At 52.9% G+C, this 22,905-nt stretch overlaps 1 protein-coding gene across 24 annotated transcripts in view; it reads right to left on the minus strand.

The window, feature by feature from the left end:
* The window catches only part of LOC113476035 (protein scribble homolog), a 52,654-nt gene extending 31,329 nt beyond the window's left edge, over positions 1 to 21,325 (minus strand). For 4 of the 24 annotated variants that reach the window (XM_026841338.1, XM_026841336.1, XM_026841328.1 and 1 more), the window contains exons 1-11: positions 20,674 to 21,324; positions 20,330 to 20,440; positions 16,846 to 17,022; positions 16,286 to 16,402; positions 12,935 to 13,123; positions 12,150 to 12,269; positions 11,852 to 11,908; positions 7,854 to 7,910; positions 7,044 to 7,127; positions 2,562 to 2,972; positions 553 to 621 (exon numbers count right to left, since the gene is read on the minus strand). In XM_026841338.1, the coding sequence (XP_026697139.1) occupies positions 553 to 621; positions 2,562 to 2,972; positions 7,044 to 7,127; positions 7,854 to 7,910; positions 11,852 to 11,908; positions 12,150 to 12,269; positions 12,935 to 13,123; positions 16,286 to 16,402; positions 16,846 to 17,022; positions 20,330 to 20,440; positions 20,674 to 20,916 (1,635 nt within the window). In that variant the 5' untranslated portion in view covers positions 20,917 to 21,324. Of the gene's footprint in view, positions 1 to 552; positions 622 to 2,561; positions 2,973 to 7,043; positions 7,128 to 7,853; positions 7,911 to 11,851; positions 11,909 to 12,149; positions 12,270 to 12,934; positions 13,124 to 16,285; positions 16,403 to 16,845; positions 17,023 to 20,329; positions 20,441 to 20,673 lie in introns of all 24 variants that reach the window. The other 20 variants (XM_026841331.1, XM_026841329.1, XM_026841339.1 and 17 more) reach the window with 16 other exon arrangements.
* Positions 21,326 to 22,905: the final 1,580 nt, after the last annotated feature.

Raw genomic sequence — 22,905 nt, forward strand, 5'->3', positions numbered from 1 at the left:
GTGAAGGGAAAAATTTTAAATTCTATTTAGGAGTATTTAACTTCAAAAGACTCAACTAACTTGGGAAACTTATTGCCACAGGACGAAAGTGAAGTCAAAGACTTAGCAAGATTTCAAAGAAAAGAGAGTTCACATGAGAAATAAGGACGGCTACTGGGAATAGGTAATGGCTCCTGCCCCCCCAAAAATCAAAAGTTACAAGAAATAAACTTCTCCTTTCAGAGCGAAAGCTGGCCTCCAACCAAAGAGTCTGAGAAAACCATTCCCTGAAGCAGGCTGACTATAACTGTGCTGCAGGGTCCTTCAGCAGTGACGCGTGCTGCTGGCAGCGTCACACGCAGGACGGGGGATCTCTCTGGAGACTGTGGCAATGGTTCACAGACAGGAGATGGCTCTCCAAAGCCTGACTCCTCCGTTTCTTCTGACGTACCAATTGCCAGAATTAAAGAGTCTCTGCATCCCTGGGTACTCTCAAGGATGGAAACCAGACTCAGCTTCCCCTGCCCCTGGCAGCAGCCTCTGCCCTGCCCCACACCCGTCCTGCAGTCTCACCTGCTGAGCACCTGGAGAATAGGGGCTTTCACGCCTGGCATTTCCCGTCCCAGACTCGCCTGCAGGAGCCTGAAAGAGAGAAGACAAAGGTAGTTACTGGGGAGAAGCAACTTCCATGCCTCTCCCTTCGCAGTGAGACCAGGAGCCTGGGGAGAACAGCGACATCCAGCCCGCGGCCAACCATGGGCCACCTCACCACACACAAGCCGAGTTAGCACTGGGCCCAACCGCAGCTGTCAGGTGGCACAAACTTGCAAAAAAGCGACAGAAAGAGCAAGGAAATGCCATTAAACACTGGAAGTGAGATTGTATCCAAACGCCCCGCAAGGCTGACTGAATTGGGTTAAAGCCTCTGCCTTGCAAGACATCCCTGGGAATCCTCTCCCCCCTCACTTCTGTTTGGCCCTCAACAGACTGAGCCAGGGTCTAGGGAAACCTCCCGTCGTACAGACACTGAGCAAAAAAGACACTCCCAAGCCAAAGGGGAGCAGGTTCAGACCCCTGAGCAGTCCAGAGCGCATTAAAGAGAGAGTCTGACCCCTCCACGGGAACGCGGGGTCACTGGCACTGACGCTGAGCCTACAGCCAGCCCCAACAGCCACCGAGTCCCAGAAATCACCTCAGCCTTCCCGCAGGATTAAGGAGCGCAAGTTAGAAAGTATTTTAGAAGCCTACAGATGGAAACAGGTCCTTTGGGATTCAGGAAACTGTGTAAGCAAATCGAGGGTTCCACGTTCATTCATACCATACCCATGCACTAGTGAATTGTTAATTTGACTCATGTCAGCCTCGGGCTATTGTGGTTCTGAGCAAGCCAGGAGATGTGATCTGGAGTTTATCCTGGAGCATAGAAAACTCTGATCCCTCTTAGCACTGGAATGTCACAACGTGGCAGCATCGGCTGACCCACTCCCGCGCCTCTTGCTCATTTGGCTGCTGCCGCCCAGGCCCTCCCCTGAGCCCGCACAGCAAGGCAGGAGCTGTTCCAGGGTGCTGTTTTCAGGGCCCTCGGCTCCCCAGCCCAGCTGACACACGACAGGGGAGGAGAACACGTGGCCAGGGGGAACTGATCCCTTTTCACAGCAACGTGGCATTAGATCAGCTCCAGCTCACCGTGACGCCTCTCCAGACTGTGACAGCTGATCTGCCATAAAGTACCTCAGAAAGGGCCGGTGCTCCCTGCCCGCTGCTTCTCCATCTCCTGAACGCTAAAGCTGGATGCCTGTAACGCCCAAACCCCAGCCTTTGACTGAGAACGGAGAGGTTCCACGGCCTTGCTCCACGCTCATCTGCCTACACACCTCTGAGCAACAAGTTCCCACCAAGCAACTGGGATACAAAGCTGAGAGAACTACAGCTGGGTTCTGCTTGTTTTCCCTTCCGTGTGTGTGGGCTGTTTGTCTGCAGTTGTTTTGCTTCTTGCTTTTGGACCTGAAAGGCTGAGAAAGGAAGAAGGGGAGAGTGCTGCGGTGCTAATCTAGGACATAGTGTCTTTGGCTCTGCCACAGCTTTCCTGTGCAACGGGGAGAAAGTCAAATACAGACAGACTTCCCCGAGCAAAAAGCAGTTTCCCTTGAAATCTGAGTCTCGATATACGAGATGTGTCACTTCAGGGAACACCACTGGGCTGTCCGCTAACGATGTGGCTGCACTGCCCCTTGGTTTCCAGAAGCATAAACCCGGCTGTTTGTTCAGGCCCGGGTACAGAAGCGTGACCCCCTGAGCGGGAGCGCCCCGTTCCCAGCCCCACTCTCGCCCTTCCAGAGATGCCGGGGAAGCTGCCTGGGCTGCGGGAGGGCCCGAGTGGTGCCCACGCCTGGCGGTGACGGGCCGGGGGGGACGTTAGTGCCCGGGAGGGAACCCGCTGCCCGCCGGAGGCGGGGAGCGCAGGTGTTAGGGCCTCGTGCTGCCCGGCCTCGCCGTCCCGAGCATGCGCAGGTTTAGTAGAACGCGGGTGGCCGTGGCGGGGCGGTCACATGCCACACGCTGCGTGCCACCAGGCTGCTTGCCTTGGAGTAAAGGTTGGTCTTCAGCACTCCCCCCCTGCCATAGCCGAGGGGCGGCCCCCCCAGGCAAGCCTGGCCTGCCGCCTTCCCCCTGCGGTTGGCCACCACAAAGGGGTTCTCACTGAAGAGGATCGGCTGAGAGTCGACCATGCACTCTTGCTCTGGCGCCTCTGGCATCTGCTCCGGGGACAAGGGGCAACCTGTGGGATCCCGCTTGTCTATCTGGGGCTGTTTTTCCGCCCCGCTCGTGCAGGTGTCGGGTGGTGTGGGGTCCTGAGGAGGGGCAGCCACGCTTCCGACGGCCGGGCCTGCAGCTGGCTCTGGGCACGGATCCCGGCTGTCCTGTGCCACTGGCAGGGACAGCACAGCGCAGTCACCCTCCATCCCGGAGCTGGCCTTATTATACTGAACGAGCTGAGAGGAAAACAAAAGGATCAGAAAGAAATGAGGAGAACAGAGTAAAGGAGAGGAGGGAGAAAATACAGAACAGCTGTTGATGCTGAAGGACAGGGGAGAGAGGAATTCCAGAGCTAGCACTTACACCACCACCCCTTCTCTCTGCTCTCCTCCACCACCAACCCCACGATCCCAAAGGCCACCTCCACAAGACGACCTGGCCGCCAGCAAACCCCGACACTCCCTGCACCTCCCCAGCCCTCACACACACTCCTGCAGGTGCTTCAGCAGCTCGCCAGTGATGCTGCTGCTCTCCAGCAAAACTGACTGCCCACACCTGCACAGGCACAGCCCCTCTCCCCTCTCGCTGCAGCACGTCCCCAGCCCAGCCCCACCGCAGGGCCAGACCCCAAGGGCCTCGCTCGCTCAGCACCACACGCAGGGTCACACCTCTCCCCTCACTCAGGTGTGTTTCCATCTACCACATGCATTTCCACCCCACCTGCAGGAGCAAACGTGCTTTTATGGCCCCACCTCATCAAAACAGACACCACCAAGTAACAGAGAGCTAACGAACAGCTAACAGAGCAGAGATGCCTTTGAGGGCTCTTACTGAGGGCAGGACCGAAACAGAGCTCCAGTTCTGCCCACACTCAACTGGACCCATCCACAATGAAGCACTGACCCTTCCTCTTTTAACGCTGTAAAAGAGAGATTGTTACCCCAGTCAAAGCCTTCTTCAGGGAAGCAGAGATGATCAGAGAGCGATGATCAAATCTCCTTCCATCCAAGTGCCTGCCGAGGAGCAGAAAGACCTCTTCTGCTTAGAGCACATTCTCCAGCTCCTGTGTCATGGCAGCATTCACAAAAATAGCTCCCAAGGGCTGGGTGGGCTGGTGACTACAATGGCAGCTGAGAGGCTCAGGAATTTCTGAGGCCCTCCCCTAACCCCTCAACCCCAACCCAACCTAAAGCAGCGGTTGGCAGAGCCCTGGCTCATATCGTATTTCTTCAGACAGTGAAGCCTGTGCACTACCCTTAGAAATTCTGCTATTGTACCTACGTGACTTTCCAATGACAAAACATCCCCAAACTCCAACCCTCTTTTCCCAGAGTGCCATAAACGCCACCAGCAAGAGCTCTGGTGCACATGAAGTTATGCCAGGCCAGGAGTCCCCTCAGGATTAGCTGTTCCCTGGGGATGCTGCAATGAAAACCCCGCTGGCAACCCCCCATGGCCGAGCGGGTTTGTGGGTCCCGCAGCCCGGCCCCGCCGCCGCCCCCCCGGCCCAGGGGGAGAGCACAGACACCCACCAAGGAGGGTTCCAGGTGCATCCCACCACCCACTACTCTGCTCCGCACACAGGGGGAAAGGCAACACCAGTCAGGGCAGGGTGCAGACGGGCACCTCGCCCCCCAGGCTGCACCCAGTCTGGTAGCCGCGGGGAGCGGAGCCCCGTTTGGTCCAAGGACAGGGCTGGCTCTGAGCCCCATCGGCCCCTCGCTTCACTCTCCAGTGCTGCTGCTGCCCCGGCGTGTGCCAGCGCGGGACCCCTCGCTCCCTCCACTCACACCGGGCTATTTTTATCAGACAAGCAACCCTTTCTATTTCGGGTCAGCAAGGAATCTGGCAGTGCGGTGTGCTTTTTCCCAGCCTTGCCTCTGTCACTCCTCAGTCTAGTGGGCAGGACGATCGTGTTTTATCCTGCAGCCTCCAAGGCAAAGACAGAAGAAATGCATTTGCAGTTCCGATCCATCAACTCAGATGCTGAAACAAACCCAATTTTAAATCTAATGAACAAGTACAGAGAAAGAATCAATGACTGGAAATTGAAGATAAACAGAAGCAGACCAGGAGGTAGAGATCGTTAATTAACTAACCACGGTGACGCACTACTGGGAGATGGAAAGTCTTCTCCATTCGATACAGTCCAGAAACCAAGACGAGACACTCAGTGTTGTGCTGTGGTAGCTGCAGGTGTTCCAGGGTGGGGTTGTCAACACGGCTATGCACAGGACAGCCCCTAACAGCTCCTTGGTGCTGTGTTGGCAGCACCCAGGGGTTCTCAACTGAGGGAGAAGCGGGCGCAGGCGAAGGCGTCACCGGGAGGAGCATTCTCCCGCAGCTCTCAACTGGAATTTTCCAGCTGGGGTTTTGAAAGTACACAAAGGAAGCAGGCTCACATCTCAGCCAGCCTTTGTTAAATCTCGCTCACAAATGGACCAGTACACAGCAATAGATCAAGGCAAGGCAGACAACTATCTGCCCCCTTCTTTAAGGGCAATTTTTGGGGGATTCTCATGACAGGTCTGTGCCTCCTCCTGTTCAGCCGTGTGAAGAACAGCAGGGCCTGCAACTCCCTTGCAGGGAGCTGTATGGCAACGGGAGATATGCAGACAGTGCTTAGGGGAAGATGCACATGGTGAGAAAGCTGGCCTAGAGACAGGAGCAAGGGGAACAATGCAGTGGGAACTGGGCAACAGCCTTACTCATCTGAACGCAGGCCGACTGTCTGGAGACAGAGGAGCTGTTCCCTGAGCCAGGAGCTCTCCTGCCAGCCCGACCAACGCGCGGGCGCAGCCACCGCAGCGGCCAGCGCAGCTCCTGCAGAACGCCGGCCCCGACCCCAACCTCCCTGCGCTCATGGTCCAGGCAGACATTTGTTCCAACAGAGCAGAGACAGGGCTGGGCGAATGACAGCTGGGAAAAGACAAACGTGGGCACCGATCGGCCCTTCCCCTGCATGGGGACATTTATAGATGCCGCCCTACAGCCCGGCATTCCAGCACGCTCGGTCCCACATGCCAGTGCCAAGCGTTCCCGGCCGACGCCGACCCCGAGGGACAAGTTCCCAAACCCTGCTCTGCTCTGCACCGCCCCGGGGCTGCTCAGCACAGAGGCAGCTGCTGGCGTGGGGCTGGCTCTCCCCGTTTCCAGCTGCTGAGTTACACTAAGAGATGCTAAAAATAGGCTGAACCTTTTCCTGATGATATAGTAGTTCTGTGTGAACAGCCAGGAGAGAAAACCCAAAAGCTGGGGAGTAAGGGGAGGAACAAAATGTGACAAAGCTGGAATCAAAGAGGGGTGAAATCAGTGTGAAATCAGAAAAGCAAGAAGGCCTGAAGTCAGTGAAAGGACAGATGAGTAGGAGAGGAGACTGGTCTGGATGGAATGAGATGGAAACAGTAAAGGTAAAATAAATGATCCTGAAAGACCAGGATGAGAATGCAGAATCTGATGATGACAGCAAAGGGTGGTCTCGCTGCAGGAGGATAGGAACGGAGGACGGAGGGAAAGACCGAGGGGGTGTGTGAAGGTGCAGGCAGAAGCCCAGTGGAATGGGTATGGTGCAGGGAAGGTAAAACATGACCAAAGGAAGCAGAGATGGAGAGATGAGGTGAGATTTTAAACAGCACAGGAAAGACAGATGACCTGGTAATCTGTGAAGTTTGTGAAATCTGGATTTTCTCGAGGCTGAGTGGCCGTTACATAGTGGGGACTGAAATGCAGGTCCCAGGGGCAGGAGCACCCAAGGGCGTGTCAGGGCTGAGTCGGGACACGCCGTCACTGCCCCCATACCTTCTGCAGTCCTAGACGGGTCCCGACTTTCCTTCAGTACTTCTGGTATCAGCATCCTGCGTCCCTCCTCCTTCCTGAGCGCCGTCCCACAATGAATTTCCAACTACGCTTTGCACACAACGTTGTCCTCTTCTGTGTTAGGAAGAATCTTGCCCTCCCTCCTCTGCAGCTTTCAGTAGCTGCTTCCCCCCCGTGACACATCCCCTGCTCACACGTACCCTCCTCTCCTGCCAGGCTCTTCTCCTGCTGCCTTTGAGATGTTTCCTTTTGCGAATTGGCAACTACAGGGGCCGCTTCCCTTCCCGACACGGAAAGCGACCTGCCTCTCTGCTCTCCTCGTTTTCTTAGTCCAATGTTCCTCCTGCAGCTACTTCCCGTTTCAGACAGAGCCTACCCCAGTTCTGCTTCCCCGTCACCTCTCACAGCAGGGCGCCAGGGAGAGGGCAGGGCGCAGGGCGAGCACGGCTCCCCCCAGGCAGGGACCCACATCTCGACAGCCCCTCACTTACAGTGCGATTGCCTCTCTGCAAGCCACTGCTGGGCAGCGCAGCCAGGGTCCGATAGTCCAGGCGCAAAGGTTCACTGGTGATGTTCTGGAGAGGGGCAAGGGGGGGAGCAAAAAAACACAAACACCAGGAAGAGATCAGGCCAGAAGTCAACTAAATCATCTAGAAAGAGCAATTAAAAGGAAACCACCCCTAGTAATAACCAAGGCCTTATCTCCAAACTCTGCAGAAAGTTCCCGTTGTGTGGAAATGAACGTGGAATTGTTCCAAACGCAGCTACGGGGACCCAAGACAGGGGCCAGGCTCGGGAAGTGCTGCAGGGAACGTGCTGGTCTGGGCCCCTGGTCACCCACCGCTGGACAGACCCCCACCATTCCTCTGGCCCCACGTGCACACGTCTGCTCCCTCACAGGGGCGGAGGAGAATGGGACATACATACCCGTTTTCTCCAAACAGCATCCAGAAAGGCTTCCAGTCTGGATTTGGAGACATTTGGGAGTGCGAATCCACAATTCCTCTACCGCATCTTTTCTCAACCTTAACTCACCCTCATTGAACAATTTGTTTGATTTCGTTTCCCATTTGCATTTGTCTGCCTTTCTAATTCTAGCCACTGTTTTTCATCATTCCTTTCTCAATCATGTTACAGATTTCTCCCTTTCTGATATCTTCTCTTATACCCAAAAGTCAAGTGTTTTGTGGAGGGGGAGAACAGAAGTTATGGGAACGAGCACTTCTAGAGATTTCTCCAGCCTTCAAGTCCAGTTGCATCCCTTTTCTGTAGCTCTCCAACCCTCCCACCATGCTCCTCACCTCTGCCTCCTCCTCAAGCTGCTGCGTGGCTGCCTCCCGCTCCCTACGCATCCACTCCTTCCACGAGACAGGACAGAGTCAGAGCAGCGTCCAAGCAGCACAGGCAAAGAGAGAGGGAAAGAGGTCAGCACCATGCTGGGCAGTAACTCCCGAGGGGACAGAGGAGCACGGACAGGAGGGGCCGAGCAGAAACCCAGCACCTATGCTGGGCCCTTGGAAGAGGAGCTGGAATTCTGCACAGCACAAGGGATGGGGACAGACACCCGGGTGTCACTGGGTGAGGGGAAGAGAGCAGATGTCTCCAAGATCCTCAGCAGGGTCCACCCTGGGGAAAAGCCCCCCCAAGCACAAGGGAAAGAAGATTGCTTATGGCTAGAAGAGACATCTTGACAGAGCACAGGCGGAAGAGGCTGGAAGGGAATGGAAAAACAAATCTACAGAGCGCAGGCCTAGTTGTCACTAAGGGAAAAGGCCTAAAAAAATCACATGCTTGTTAATAGCCCGACAGCCACAAGACTATATATAGGGACAGAACTCGTGTAAGCATAAGGCAGGGCTTATAATCAGCTGGTCAGCTCTCAGTCATTCAGCGCAGCACAGGAGTATCCTGCGAGTGACCAGAGGGTAATCTCACAAGCCCCAGCTATGGGCTTGCTTCCAAGCTGCAAGAGGAAGGTAATAAGATGTTACTTGTCTTAAAGAATTATTTTTGTGCCCTTATACTTCTGTGACTCTTTGCCCAGCACCTCTGCTGCAGCACAAGGGCTGTGGACAAAAGCATCCTCCTCCTCCTCCTGCTCTGCTGGGCACTGCAAGCCCCTGACTGCTCCTCTCCAACAGGCCAAGGTGGGAGGATGGGAGGGGGAATGACCTGAGAAATAGGGAGGGAGGTAACAGAAGCACCCAGGCCCTTCTCTTCAAAAGCTTCTGTGCATTTACCACCAGCAAATAATCATCGTCCCACATCACACCCCGATCTCCAGACAACAATGAGCAACATGAGAAGACACGATTGCTCTGGAGGATCACAAGACCCAGGCTGGTATTTAGGGATATTTAAGCTGAAGCTTGTTCTGAATCTGGTTATGCTGATTTTGAACAAGTGTTATCTGTAAGGCGAGTGCTCACGCTGACATCTCACATGTGATCCTTCTCTGGCGTCTCCAGCTCAGAGGGGTGAGAGCACCAGCCAGCCCCGATGGAGCTGTGGAACAGTCAAAAGTTCATCTCTGACAGCACCTGGGGAGCCTGGAGAAGCTCTGGATTAAGACGAGAAAAATAACTACAGCTACAGAGTCGGGATAGAGAAATGCACCATGAATCAGTCCACAGGGACTTGGAGTTACTAATATTGCTATTAGAAACTGAAGTATCAAAGAACTCGAGATGTGTGCAGTGAGTGCAGCAGTGGGATCTGAAAACCTCTACGGGACTAACAGTGAGTACAGCAAAGCCCATTTCTGTTCACAACCTTACTGTAGGGAGACACGTTTCACTTCCGCCACTCTTGTGCAAAACTGAACATGAAACACTGAAGTGTTAGAGGAAAGGCCCAAAGATGGTGACATGTATTACTGAGGATCTGGCACTGAGGCGGGAACTCCCTGCGGCATCACAACGGCTACCAGACTGTGCCAGCTCCATCAGTGGTACAGACTGAACCATCAAAACCAGTATCACAGACAGAATCCCAGTCCCAAGGTTACACTAAGAGGCAACAGCAGAAAAACTGGTCCTTGCTTTTGGGTCTCGGGCCATGGGTCCTGAGACGTCAGAGGAGTCTGGAACCTCCTCGCAGTAACCGAATGGAAGGGGCACCAGGAAACACGAGAGCCTGCAGAGGCCCAGGCGGTGCTGAGGCCAGGGTGCAGGGTGCTTCCCAGCTCTGCCGGGGCCGGCACAGCCCACGCTGCAATTGCACTGCACCACTACAGGGAGAGAAAAGGCAGCACATACGGGAATACAGACCTTATCAGTCCTTAAACAGGCACCACTGCAGCCTCAGAACATTGCTTTACAACCTGGCAACAGTAAAACATCCAGGAAACACGAACCACAATTACTGTGCGTCGTTCAGCCTCTCGGAGGAGCAACGGTGTTTGCTGTAAGATGCCCACCACTGTTTTGAAATACTGCTGGTGGCTGAATAGTTATTGCTAGGTTTTTTTCTTTTAATCATTTAAATAAAATTTCAAGTTTTCCATAAAAAGCTATCATAACACCATCAGCACTTTTTAAATGAGATATGGCCCGGGGCTACCTCACCAATCATAAAGGTTTTTCTGGGTTTTTTTGACAGAGCCTCTGGGGTATTTTAAAGTAATATCAGCATAAATTTTGGGAAAGCCTTTAAGACTGAACCAATGCAACCCACTCAGAGCAGCATGGTTTTGGGGCCAGACTTGCTCTTGGTTTACCCAGGGGTGTTAGATAGTGACTCAGTGCCTGAAGTCTCCTTGAGAGTATTGAAACCCACACGCTGCCAGCACAAAACTGGTAGGAACAACCTTTGCTGCAACACTAACACGACCAAATCAGGTTCTCTGAAACAACAACAAACCACTCCCAGTGCCTTCCTGGGCAAGGAACAAGTCATTTTACAGGAAAAATCTAAATCTGATCTGAATTGGCTCTGCTCTGAGCTGAACTGAGTGACCTGCAGCGGTCCCTCCCCACCCAAATTATTCAAAGATTCACAGAATAGTTTGTGTTGGAAGGGACCTTTAAAGGTCTAGTGTACCCCCCTGCAATGAGCAGGGACATCTTCAGCTAGATCAGGTTGAGGATTATTCTGTAAGGTTACTTTACTTCACTGGAAGAATTCCCATCTAAGAACAAACCCCATCAGAACACCCTGACGATACTTTGGACAGGACTATCCCTGCAGAGCTGACACCCATCTGAGCTGCAGGCCAGCAGAGACAAAGCAAAGCTTCCAAAGGGAGTCTGCCACACACGCGACCCCTTCTGCCCCCCCACCCCAGTCTGTCATAGAATCCTACCCTGCACAGCCCACAGCAGTCACTGACAGCAGGCAGAGCGGGATTACAGAAATACTGAGTCTATGTGTATGTATATTTAATGATTACACATACCCCACGCCTGAAAAGTCATACGGCCATTTTCTTGCTCGTTGCTCTGTCCGCTGACAAGTCTGTGCCATTGTCTATTCAAAACCTTGACCGTTTTTTCCAAACCAAGTAAAATCTCAAGTGTTAACTAGAGTTATAAAGTCTCTTCCATCCACAATTGCCAACACAACTAAAGCTGAGTGATTATGACTACAGAAAGACCCTAGGTAAATATTTGGTACATCTAAATTGGAAACCTGAAGAAATACCTGCAAAATGTACACAATCTTATCTGCCAGGAGAGCAAATTCCTAACTGACAATACTGAAGAATTCAATTTTCCTTCATCTTTCAAAAGAATCTGAGTGAATAAATTACAGTTCTGAGAGGGGTAACTAGAAAACCCGAGTCCTTGAGGGCTTGACCTCTGCTAATCTGTTTCTGTGAAAGGCTGAAACAGTGGGCAGAAACACAAAATTCTCACAATGAATCAGGAAAAGGATTGTGTGAACTCTGGAGCACAGACTTGTGACCGATGGACAGCACCACCTCTTCAGTTCAGGCCGGCTCTGGGCTGCGTGTTCTCATCTTTGCTCATCACAGCTCTGTCAGGGCACGGAGCGCTGCACAGAGAAGTGATGACACGTGGGACTTCCACGCTAAGAGGCCATTTTTCTCAGAGTTGCAGCTTGGCCAGAAAGTACCAGCAGGTAAGAGAGATGAACTCTGTGGCTAACAGAGGAGCACCACCAAGGAGGTGCGCAGGGAGGGACGGCAAAGCCACCCGGCAGGCAGCGAGCGGCGCAATGCTCTGAAGAGAAAAGGCATTAACAACGGGGCAGAGAGACTCTGGGATTTTCCTCAGGGCGCACAGGCTTGGCAGAACCACTGACAACAACAGATTCTGCTACAGGAAAAATCTCTCACCACTTTCTCCATTTCTTCTCTCTCCCACTGAGTTGCTTCTCTCACCATTTCCATCTCCTAGGAGAGACCAAAGGTAGAGCCACTTCACCCAGTGCTCTCTCCCGCTCGGAGCACCTGTAACCTCAAGCAGATTTCAGAGTCCCCTCCTAGGGCACTGCTGATGAACGTGCTGGGACCTGCTGATCCCACAAAAAGGAAGTCTGCTACCCATGATGTGGCAGATTCCATGCACCAAGGGAGACACTAGTGACTTTCAGACACTTTTTCCACTCCGTAACACTGTAGCCAGAACACCCACCTTCTGCAGGATCTCCAGCTCTTCAGGGCTCAGATCCCGATCAATAGAAGAGATACTTTCCAGGCTGTTCTTGCGCCCAATACCAGTAGCAAAAGGGTTTGCAATAATTCCTGGAGACATCTACAAAGCAAAGAGGCAATAAAACATGGCGGAAGCCCGCAGTGTGCCACACAGACAAATTCCACATCTTGGGCTCACGGATACCCAAGATGATCCCAGGAAAATCAGAACTCTTTTGCAACTTGAAACCTTATTTCGGCTGTCAATTACTCAAGGGACTTGAGGCCTAAGAAGGGTGAGTTTAAACTGAAGCAGGTATAGAAGGGGGATAAGGTGACCAGGGACTGGGTACATAGCCTAGTGGAGAATAAAAAAAGCTTTCTTGCTAAACCTTGAAAATAGAAAGCTGAGAGGACATGGGATTGCTATGGGTGTTTCCCTGTGGGGAAAGGCAAACACCAGTAAACAGATCAGGAATTTATCTTAAATATAACACTGGCACAAGAAAAAATAGGCGTAAGTAGCCTGGACAAAACCAGCCTGAAAACTACATTTCTAACCAGTGCAGTCACACTGTGAGACAGTTCTGTGATCAGCAGAAGAGTTGTTAGAGGCTACTGCTTTTATGAACTGGCAACCACCTCCAGTTCGGGGTGCAGGAGACCAGACCTTGAAACCTGGGGCCTACAGAAAAATAATCCACAGCTACAGGCTGGGAAAACCCAGCAGTATTGTACGAAGAAAGAGGCGGGATCCTGCAGTGCTGGTCCCCAGGTGGGTCTCACCTCGATGGCAGCTGCGGCCTTGGGGTCGAAGCCGTCGCACACCAGCACCAGCAGCGCGTCGCCCACGCCGCGGAGGATCTGCACGGCCTCCGTGTGCGTCATCCCCAGCAGGCTCTGGTGGTTCACCTCCAGGATCCGCAGGCCCACCTTCAGGCGGCCGTCCCGGGCTGCAGCCCCCGAGGAGCTCACCTGCGACAAACGGCAACTGGGTGTCACCGGGGAGCGCGGAGACGGGGCCGTCAGGAAGGAGGGGACAGCGGGGAGAGGGCAGGGAAAGCCTCTGGAAGTACTTCAGCACACAGTGGGGCAGAAAAGGAAGAACGTGTACAGTTTAGAAGAGCAAATGGCTGTGGAACAAAGCTCTTATGGGATATAAAAAGAATCTGTACTGGAAAAGTGCTGTCCCAAGGAAAGAAACTGATTCTGTTTTGACAATGAAGCAGGTGAGAAAAAGCTCTCACTTCTAGGATTTACCTTCACAGAAAGGGAAATGTGATTTTTTTTTTCTTGGGAGAGAGGTGGAAAATGCAAGCATAGGGATCATTTGTGTGGATAACTGAGGCATAAAGATTTTTCATGGTCCTTGTGGCAGAGAGGGGCGTAACATGACACGTCTGTTATCCTCCATCCTCTCTTTCAGAGAAAGAACGTGTAACTCCTTTTTCTTTCCTCAGCAAGTCACAAGAGCTCACACCCGCCTCATGTACACAAGCTGTCACCAGGGGATGAAGCTACATGCAGTACATTGATAAGGCACATGAAAGCCAGAGTTTGCCGTGAAGAGCAGGAGCATCCACGTGTGTCTGAGGAGAACCATACACTGAGGCACGTGCTCTGCCACCGGAACGAGCAGCGGAGGCAAGGGGGTTTATTCATTCTTCCCCCTTCAGAAGAAGGAAAAGAGACTGCAGGACTTGCTGTGGATACAAAGTGAAAGAAAAGGAAAAAACCCAAAAATCCAAACACACACAAACAGGAGGCTGGGGAGAAATATGCAAAGCTGGGGAAGTGAGGGAAAAAAAATCCCAAACAAAAGTGAACAATGGTGATAGGAGAAGCTGCTATCAGGAATCAGACAGAAATACCAGACGCAATTAAAGCGCCTTAGGGAGAGGAGCAGGATCGCCAAATGGGCATTCCTTCATCTGGTGGGAAAACAAAAACCCGGGAGCAACGTGGGACACGGGCAGAGCCAGGCAGACCAGGTGAGGGCTTGGTACAGGGGGGCAGAGCCAGCCCCCCCGGAACGCCGGCGCGCCCATCCCACCCCGAGGCAGAGCCTGGCTAAGCCTGACAGAGGGCATTAGGCCAGTGCTACGCCAGGGCCTCGCAGGAGGAACATGGCAGCGTCAGGGGCTCCAGCAGAGCCTGCGGATCTGCCACAGGAGAGCAAGGGCAGCACAGGGGCACACGGGGGGCGAGGGCACCGCGGCTGGCTGTCAAGGTGGGGTGGGGGCAACGCCAGAGGAAGGCAGGAACGGATGGACTACTGCACATCACCTACTGCTGGGAGCAGGGAGGCAAAGAAACCTAAACCAGAGCAAAGGCACCAGTGTTTATTGCATGTATGAGCGCTGTTTTGGAGAAAACAACAGATAAATGTTTAATAAAGTACCTGTAGAAAGAGGAGAAAAAATGCTTCATGCATTTTTTAAATTTTTTAAAAAAATTTTTTTTAGGTTTTGGGGGAGGAAAAGCAGCCATGCGTGCCTACACATAACTTCTTCAGGGCTGTAAAACACTGAGGTATGTGTGAGTGCATGTGCATGCACAAGGGTGGTCCCATGCAGCTGAATGGAAACAGACCAAGTACTCACAGTTTCTTTTCTAGGGAGAGCAAGTGCGTAAGTGTGACAGTAGAACAGCCAGAAATAATGGGAGGAGGTAAAGTTAATGCAGAAAAATGTCCTTAATGCCAACTGTCATCTGTATTATTGACACGTCCCTGAGGGACACTGAGCTGTGCCCACTGAGACAGACCATGAATTTCAAACTGCAGATATAATTTATACTTCTCATGGTATTCAACTGGTAACGCTTCATCAAGAAGGTTTTAAAACTTTTTTTTAAAAATGACCATTAAGGGACTGAGTGGAAATGCAAATTAAGAAAAACTAAGGAGAAAGAAGGTTTTAATCAGACATCCAAGGAAGAGGAAGAAGCAGCAGCACTACTTCGTCTCTCAGTTACTGGAAATGCAAAATAAAAGAAGCAGAAAACCATTCTGGTTAGGACAGATAAGAGAGATCAAGGTGAAGTAACAGAGTTGAAGGGAGAGCAGAAAAGTTCAGTGTTTTGGTTCTCCACAGGCTAAACCAACTACTATTTTAAAAAAAAGGGGTGTGTGTGTTAAACTAACCCTGCAACGGGGCTAAACTGTAAACCTTCCAACCCCCCAAACGCTGTGCTGCAGGAGACAAAACCAAACCTAATGATGAAAAATAACTGCCAGTTACAATAACCTTAGGTTTTATTTTACTACTATTAAAAATATTGCAGTTGAATGTGCAGCTCTTTCTTTGATGGAGTGAATTTACTCTTTTAACTTGAAAACTCAAAGAAGTTATATCCAAGTAATAATGGGTGCTGAGTATTCCCTTTCTTTGAAAGCAGCCAATTATTAGAAAGGGTTAACTGGCAGTTATGCAGTGTCCACACCCCAGCAAGGATTATTAAGACCTCTAGAGCCAGAGCAGAGTTTCTACCCCACCAGGGATACCAGTGACACTAACGTGAACATCCAGAGTCCCTCTCTGGTCAGCAGCAAGACCAAAAATTACAGCACTTATCACCATGCCCTCCTGCTAACAAGGAAGAAGAGGCAATGCTTTTGGTAAGGGTCAGGAGGAGCATAACCTTATACACAGTCATTACTGAAAAGGAAAGGTGTGCTACTTCTTGGGGAAAGGTGACATGACAAATAGGTATGCACACAGGCAACCTTTACAAAGATAAGAGGACAAAATTACACACGGTGTGGCCCAGGAGGAAAGGTGAGCACTTCCTCAGGCTTGAGAGGAAAGAGCACCCATATCTGAGGGGGCAGGGAGGCCACAAGCACTTGGGGGAGCAACAGGAATGGAGAGGGAAAGGAAAGATGTAGGGGTTCATGTTATAGGGAAAAAAGCAAGAAGAAACGCTAGGCAAAATGAAAGCAAACATAAGAAATGAAAGAAGAAATTCTGTCGCTGTTGCAGAGGAGGAAAACTGGAAGAGATGCGCCTCGTTCCATGGATGGAGAACGCTCCAGGGAGAACTGATGTGCCCGGTGGGAAGTGGGGAGAGCGTCTGGAGCCAATTCCACAGGGACACCCCCCCCGCAGCCCCGGCACCGCAGGCAGGGGCTGGTACCTTGGAGATGAAGATGCCTTCATCGGTGGGATCGAAGGGATTGCCAGCGTGACCTTTCGCTCCGCCCCGGATGCTGATGCCCAGCTTTTCTCCTGGCGCCTTCTCAATGCATATTTCCTGTAAACACAGAAACACTCTCCTTGCTTCTGGGCTATGTTCAGACTGGAATTGGTGAGGAAACACTCCCTAGGAGCTTCCACATTGTGAATACCCCCAAAAAAACCTGAATTAGACCCCTTCACTCATTTGGCACAGTTTACTCCTTTTGATGAGGCTCTGCCCTTTTCTGTATTTCTGTCTCCTGTTCAGATCTGGTCTCCACGAAATCTGACCACTCTCTGACCACAGTATCACCATGGGCACAGTGAGAGACCCTGCCCAGTCCTCAGCTGGACACGTGCTTGCTACAAGAGACCAGATGCTGCCCAAGAGGAGGAAACTTCAACCCAAAGCTGTTGTATCCTATTCCCAGACTCCCAGCTAGGTAAAAAACTGCCTTCAGAAGTGATCCTTGTGTAAAGAGAGGTGCGATTCCCCCCGGTCCCTCCCTCAGGACCTACCTGCATCCCCGGTGGCGGGGGATCTCTCCTCACCAGCATGGTCAGCTCCTGGCTGTTGGAGAGTAGCGCGTTCACCGCCTCCTGGTGGGTAGCATGGCGCAGGTCAATGCTATTGACCTCCAGGATTCTGTCCCCCACACGGAGACCACTGCGAGATGCCAGTCCACGGGGAATGACCTGCAAAGAATCATTAATACTACAGCTGGAGAAGGAAATTCTGTCTCTCCTTGGAGAGACACTGCTTGTGCCCCATGGCTGCCCTCCAGTGTCCTCTGAGGCCTGTTTTGACTTCTCTCTCCGCAACCAAAGTTCCCCAGAAGGTAACATGTCTGTGAACACTGGCACAGAACGAAGTAAGATTTGCTCTAAAGTGTCATTTGACATGTTCTTACATTATCGTTTTTGTCTGAGCCAATCCTGTGTCAGCTGTTCCGTTACTGTGCCTGGGGCTGTAACCAGAAGCCAAGACAACGTTCTCACAAGACTCTGAAGGAACTCAGACGTTACCCTGCAGGGCTGTTGTCGGATGGGCATCATCTACCGTTACAAACGGCCACTGAGCCAGAGCCAGTGCAACCCAGCCCTCCACAAGTGCTCTTGAAGGGATCTCGAGAGCTGCATTTACTAACCAACAAACCTGATTTCTACTCCTGGTCAAACAGTAGAGTCAACAAAGAGAGCATGCGGATAGCAGGGCTTCCTGGGAAGAGTCTGGCTTTGGTAAATGCAAATCCTGCCTCACTGACCTGCTGAAGCACTATCAGAGAAACAGTGAACACAAGAAGGAAGGAATCTGGTAGATATAACTTCTGGATTTCCAAATGGTCCATCACAAGGTCTGAGCCCAAAGGCTTTAGAGAAGCTGTGCCCGCTGGTGGGAGCAAGGGCCACCATAATGGGCTGAAAGCTGGTCAAAGGAGAGGAGACAGAGGGCAGGGCTGGACAGCTGCTGCTCAGGACACAAAAGATCCACTGGTGGGGTGCCTGAGGGACTGGTGTGGGCCTGCTGTTATTCAGCATGTCCATCTGTGACCTGAAAAAAGGAGTGAGCAGTGAAATCTCCAGGTCTGCATGAGCTATTGTGCTGTTTTGAGCAGCCAAACACCACCCTGGTGGTGGTGAACTTTAAAAGAGGCAAGAAAACTGGACAAAAAGACATGGTGTAAGCTTCAGCACAGAAAACGAGTCTATGGAAAAACCCTAAACCGTGCGCACGCCACAGTGAACTCAAACTGGTGAAAGCTCCTACAGACTGTCACATGTTCTCTGAAATCACGGGCTCCACACACAGGAAGAGACCAAAAAAAACCCAACAAAACTTCAGGCATCATCAGAAAGGGCACAGAGACGTAGACAGACAGAATCACCCACATCCCCAGCACCACTCCGTTCTCTGCTCCCAAGATGGCAGAGCAGGAGGGACCCAGGCCCCGCGCGAGGACGGGGGTGACACGCCACAGGGGGAGGTGGCCGGCCCCTCCGAGGAGGGACCCAGCTCCCGGCGTCCTGGGCTACAGCCAGCGCCTGGGACCTCTCCCGAGGCCCCTGGGGTGCTCTGGTCGAGGTGCCTGGCTGGGGGTTGAAGAGGCTGCAGGATGAGCTGAGCCACTGCACAGCGCTGGTGAAAAGGAGCAGGAGAGCCCCGGGGTCTTTGCAGAAACCCTGCCACAGGGAGCTCAAAGTCCGTGTGGGACAGAAGGGTCAGGAGGGGCTGGGCTTCAACCAAGGGCAGGGGCTCCCCAGCTGGGGAAGGCTGGGAGCTCGAGGTGCCTGGCCACGGAGGGCAGGGTCCTCCTCTACTGACATGCCTGACAGGTACGGGGCCCTGCAGGGGATGAGGAGAAACACGCTGCGCAGGAGACACCCCAGAGCGGACCAGAGTCAGCGCCCAGCGAATCCTCCTGGAAACCACCTCTGCAGGCGACAGAGGCGCACACCCGCCCAGGAGGGCTGTTGCTAGCCAGGGGCTCGGATCCAGAACACGTGGAAGACAGCGAAGCAGCAGCGAGCCCTCGCAACGTGGCAGGTGGGAGCAGTGAGCTGGGGGGAGCGACTGTTCCCCACGGATCGGGGCTCGGACGCAGCGTCTGGGGCATGAGGCAGATGCTGATCCACAGGAATGAGTGCAGCAGGGGGCCAAGAGCAACAGGGGTGTAGAGAATGCTCTGTACAGAGAGAGGCGGGCAAACCCGGGGCTTTCCATTCTTAGGAACAGAAAGTCAAAGGAGACGTTGCTGCTGTCTTCAAGTACCCAACACAGTGGTCCAGAGAAAACAGAGACCAGGCTCTTCTCAAAGGCGCACAGAGGTACAGGGAGAGAGGCAAGGGATCCAAGTGGGAACAAGGGAAATTCTGGCTAGATATGGAGAAGAAAATGTCCAACATAACAGTAGTTAAACACTGGAAGAGGAGCCCAGAGAGGCTGTGAGATCTCCATCTTCACTGATACTCAGAACTTTAGACAAGGCCCTCAGCAAGCTGAGCTAGGCTGACGCTGCACCTTCACCTCTGCGGGTCCCTTCCAACTCCAATGATCCTGTGATGCCTCACACTGAGAACGACACAGCGGGGTCAGAGAAGGTCCAGAGAAAGGCAACTAAAATAATGAGGGCCATGGAGCAGCACCTTGCAAGGAGGAAGGCAAGCCACGACTCCTGAGTTTGGGGAGAAAGCTGCAGGAGGAGAATGAATGAGGTTTACAGGACTAAAGGTGGTGAAGAAGCCGAATACAGGAGTTCTGGTCACCAGCCCGGCACCACGAGAGCGGAGGAGCCCTCGGTGTGAGCGGTGGGACGCAGGTTCAGAGCCGCTCCAAGAGGGCTGCCTCAGGGGACAGGCAACGATGTGCTGGGACTTGCAGCCACAGGTCTTATAGGAGACAGATTCAGCGCGTCCAAGGGGCAAGAGACGTATGGATGTGGAGGGAGCTGGGCAGCAATGTCCCCTGTAACATCCCTAATCCAATGAGTGTGGATGGGCAGGACTGTGAAGGGAACGAGCCACAGCCAGCGGCTGGCTGGTGTCTGAACAGCATCAGCTGGTGCCCCCACTGGAGAGAGAACGTCGGGTCGAAGGGTGCTGGCCTGAACGCAGAGAGCACTTCTGTTCTTCCTCCCAGTCACACATCCACCCCACTAACACTTTCTGAGTGGTGGCTGGTTTCCTGAAACGCCTGCATCTTTCCAGGATTTGGTAAAAGCTAATGTAAGCTCAGCAATTTCAAAAGCTGACTGTCCCCAAAGAATTCAGCATCAATGATAGAGGTTTGCAGGCTTTTACATGCCACAGATTTCTACAACAGCAGCAGTATCTCTACTATAAGCTAATGCTTTACATAGGCACACGTCCCTCCCCATCCCTTTGGCTGGGTTTTTTTTCAGTCTATACTGTACTTCCCAGGCTCTTGCACCAAAGCCCTTCATCTGGAGCCCACTTAATGAAAGAGCAGGATGCCCACAGCTCGGCTGCTCCCACAGGACTCTACCTTTGAAATGAAGACCCCTGGTTCATGAATCCCAAATGGGTGGCTCGAATGGTCGCTGCCTCCTACGATGCTGAGTCCCAGGGGACCACCTGCTTTCACGAGGTGAATCTCCTTGAGGGAACAAGAAGCAGAGTCAAAGGCAATAAGGGGTGTCACAAACACTGAGAGACACGGAGTCAGGGATGCTCTGTGCGAGCACGAGGTGAGTGCCTACAGGACAAGGGGCCTCCCCGTAACCTCCCACGCCCCGGTAACACCATGGGCCGGCGCCCACCAGACCACTGATTTTTCAAGTGAAAAATACCCAAAATTACAGGATGCCACAGTCCAATGGACAGACTCACCTCAATGGGGTACTGATCCTCCAGGCCTTTTGAGAGGTGGTTCCTCTGCAGCGCCGGCGTCTCCTCGGGCGGGCTCTGGCCATGACCGGGGGGCGGCGGTGGGGAGTGCATGCGCAGGCGTGGGGCGCCCGGCGCGTCTCCCTCGCCGAGCTGCTCTGCTCCCGCTCTCTCTACCAGCAGCACGATGGTGGGGGAGGATGCGGTAAGCAGCGCTACTGCCTGATCATGCCTGGCTTCTGTCATGTCTACCCCATTGATCTAGAACGACCCGCAAACAGCGTCAGACATGGCCCAGCACCTCGCCGAGCGCCCTGAGGGACCCGTCCTGCTGCAACACTGCCCCTTCTCAGAAGCCTCTTCCCCAGAGCACTCTAACTCACCCACTTCCTCCTGTCTGGCAAAGGGACAGAGGCACCTGCTCATCCCCCCTGACCACAGTCCTCTTCCTAGACAGTGTATCAGCCCCTCTCCCACCTTCCTGCTGCACCTCCAAGGCCTAACAGCTCTGGGGATGCTCCAGGAGCCCATGTAGACCATGGATGATGCTCCAGCTCCTGAGGGACCCCAAAGCCAGCTACTGCCTGGGCTACACTGTGGCTGGCTCGTTACCAGGAGAATCCCTGTCACTCCTCCCCGGCTCCAGGAGGGTCCTTGTCACCCCTCCCTGGCTCCAGGAGGGTCCATGTCACTCCTCCCTGGCTTTGCATTCCAGCTTTCCTGCTGGGTCAGGACAAAAGCATCCCAAGAGGCTGCATTAAAGGCATGGGTCCAAAGATCTCAATATGGGAGGAAGACAAAACAGTGACTCCCAGAAGTGATGCCACAGCACACTAATGTGCCAGAGCATCAGCTGCCTCTGCAGGAGGCCATTCCCCTGTATCAGCCGCTCTCAAAGCCCAGACACAGGATCTGAAGAGCATGATCTGACGTGGGACAGGACTGGCCGCTGGGTTGCTGTCTGCCCACACTGGGCAAGGCCACGGCCGTGTGGGGAGGTGTCAGTTTTAAGTCATAAAAAGTGCACCCCAGGGATAAAATGACTTGGAAGCACTGAGAAAGATACTCTTCTCATCCACAGCCACTGAGTGGCTGACATGAAGGGAAAACTAGAATTCTTTTGGACAAAACCCCATTATCCCACATGCTATGCCAAATAATTTCAATCGTCTTGTGGTACCAGTGGAAGATGCAATGCTTCAGACCAAGAGGTACTTCCAGTACACACAGGGAAGCAGCAATGTCAGTCACACAAAGCACTGAACTCATCTGAAGAAAGGTGTACTGTTCTCATCCTTCACCCACACAGATCATCTAAGTTATCAGGATGTGCAGACAAAAGCTGCTGCAGCAGGCAGGGGAGCAGAGAGCCTTTCCTACAAAATTCAGATTTAAGACAGCTTGCCTAGAAACTCAAAGGACCAGAAAGGATGTGACTGTCTCCAGAAACGTATGAGGGGCAGAATATTGAGGAGAGCCAAGCTAGAAAAACACTGCCAAAAGGACAAAGCTTCCCATTAAAAAGTTGAAGATGAAAGTTAAAAATGTTTCTAGGTCCTGGAAAAGCTTTCCAAAATGAACAACAAAGACACAAAAATAACAGCTGTCAAGATGGAGTTTGATCAACTCACAGGACTTTGCAGCCCGACTCCTCATGGTCTGTTCCCGAGAAGCGCCGCGGCCGCTGCCGCGCTGCCCCCCTGAAGCCGTTTGTGGACAGGGCTGACACAGACCCGCTGCCACGGCTGCGCCCAGAACCACCAGAAACGGCCTCACCCGACCTGCCCACCCTGCCCGGGGCTGGGGGGCTGCCCCCACACCAGAGGAGCCCCCCAGCCCCGCGGCACCTCCTGTCCCCAGAGGGACACCCCGGCACCTGCTGCGGAGATGTGCTGCCGGCACCCGCGTGGTGCTGAGAGCGGGCAGCAAGCAGCAAAGATAATGAATTAAACACAGAGGTGCACAAACCTCGGCAAAATGCACCCAAGGGAGCCAAGACACCAGCGATGGATCGGTGGAGGAATCGCTCAGATGGGAACCGTAAAGAAGCGCGACCAAAAGCTGGGTAATCGACAGGCAGAGGAAAGGGAGAGGACAGCTCTCGTGGGCAGGAGCCAACTGGCTACAGGAAACTTTAAGGGGGATTGTGGGAATGTGCAAAACTTATTATGGGATGTGTAGCAGAAGGATCACAGGTGGGAAAGAGGAGTGGCCAAGGAGAGGGGAGGAACAAGC

Source organism: Athene cunicularia (assembly GCF_003259725.1).
Source record: "Athene cunicularia isolate RWA chromosome 2 unlocalized genomic scaffold, athCun1 chr2_part1, whole genome shotgun sequence".
Classification (NCBI taxonomy): Eukaryota; Metazoa; Chordata; class Aves; order Strigiformes; family Strigidae; genus Athene; species Athene cunicularia.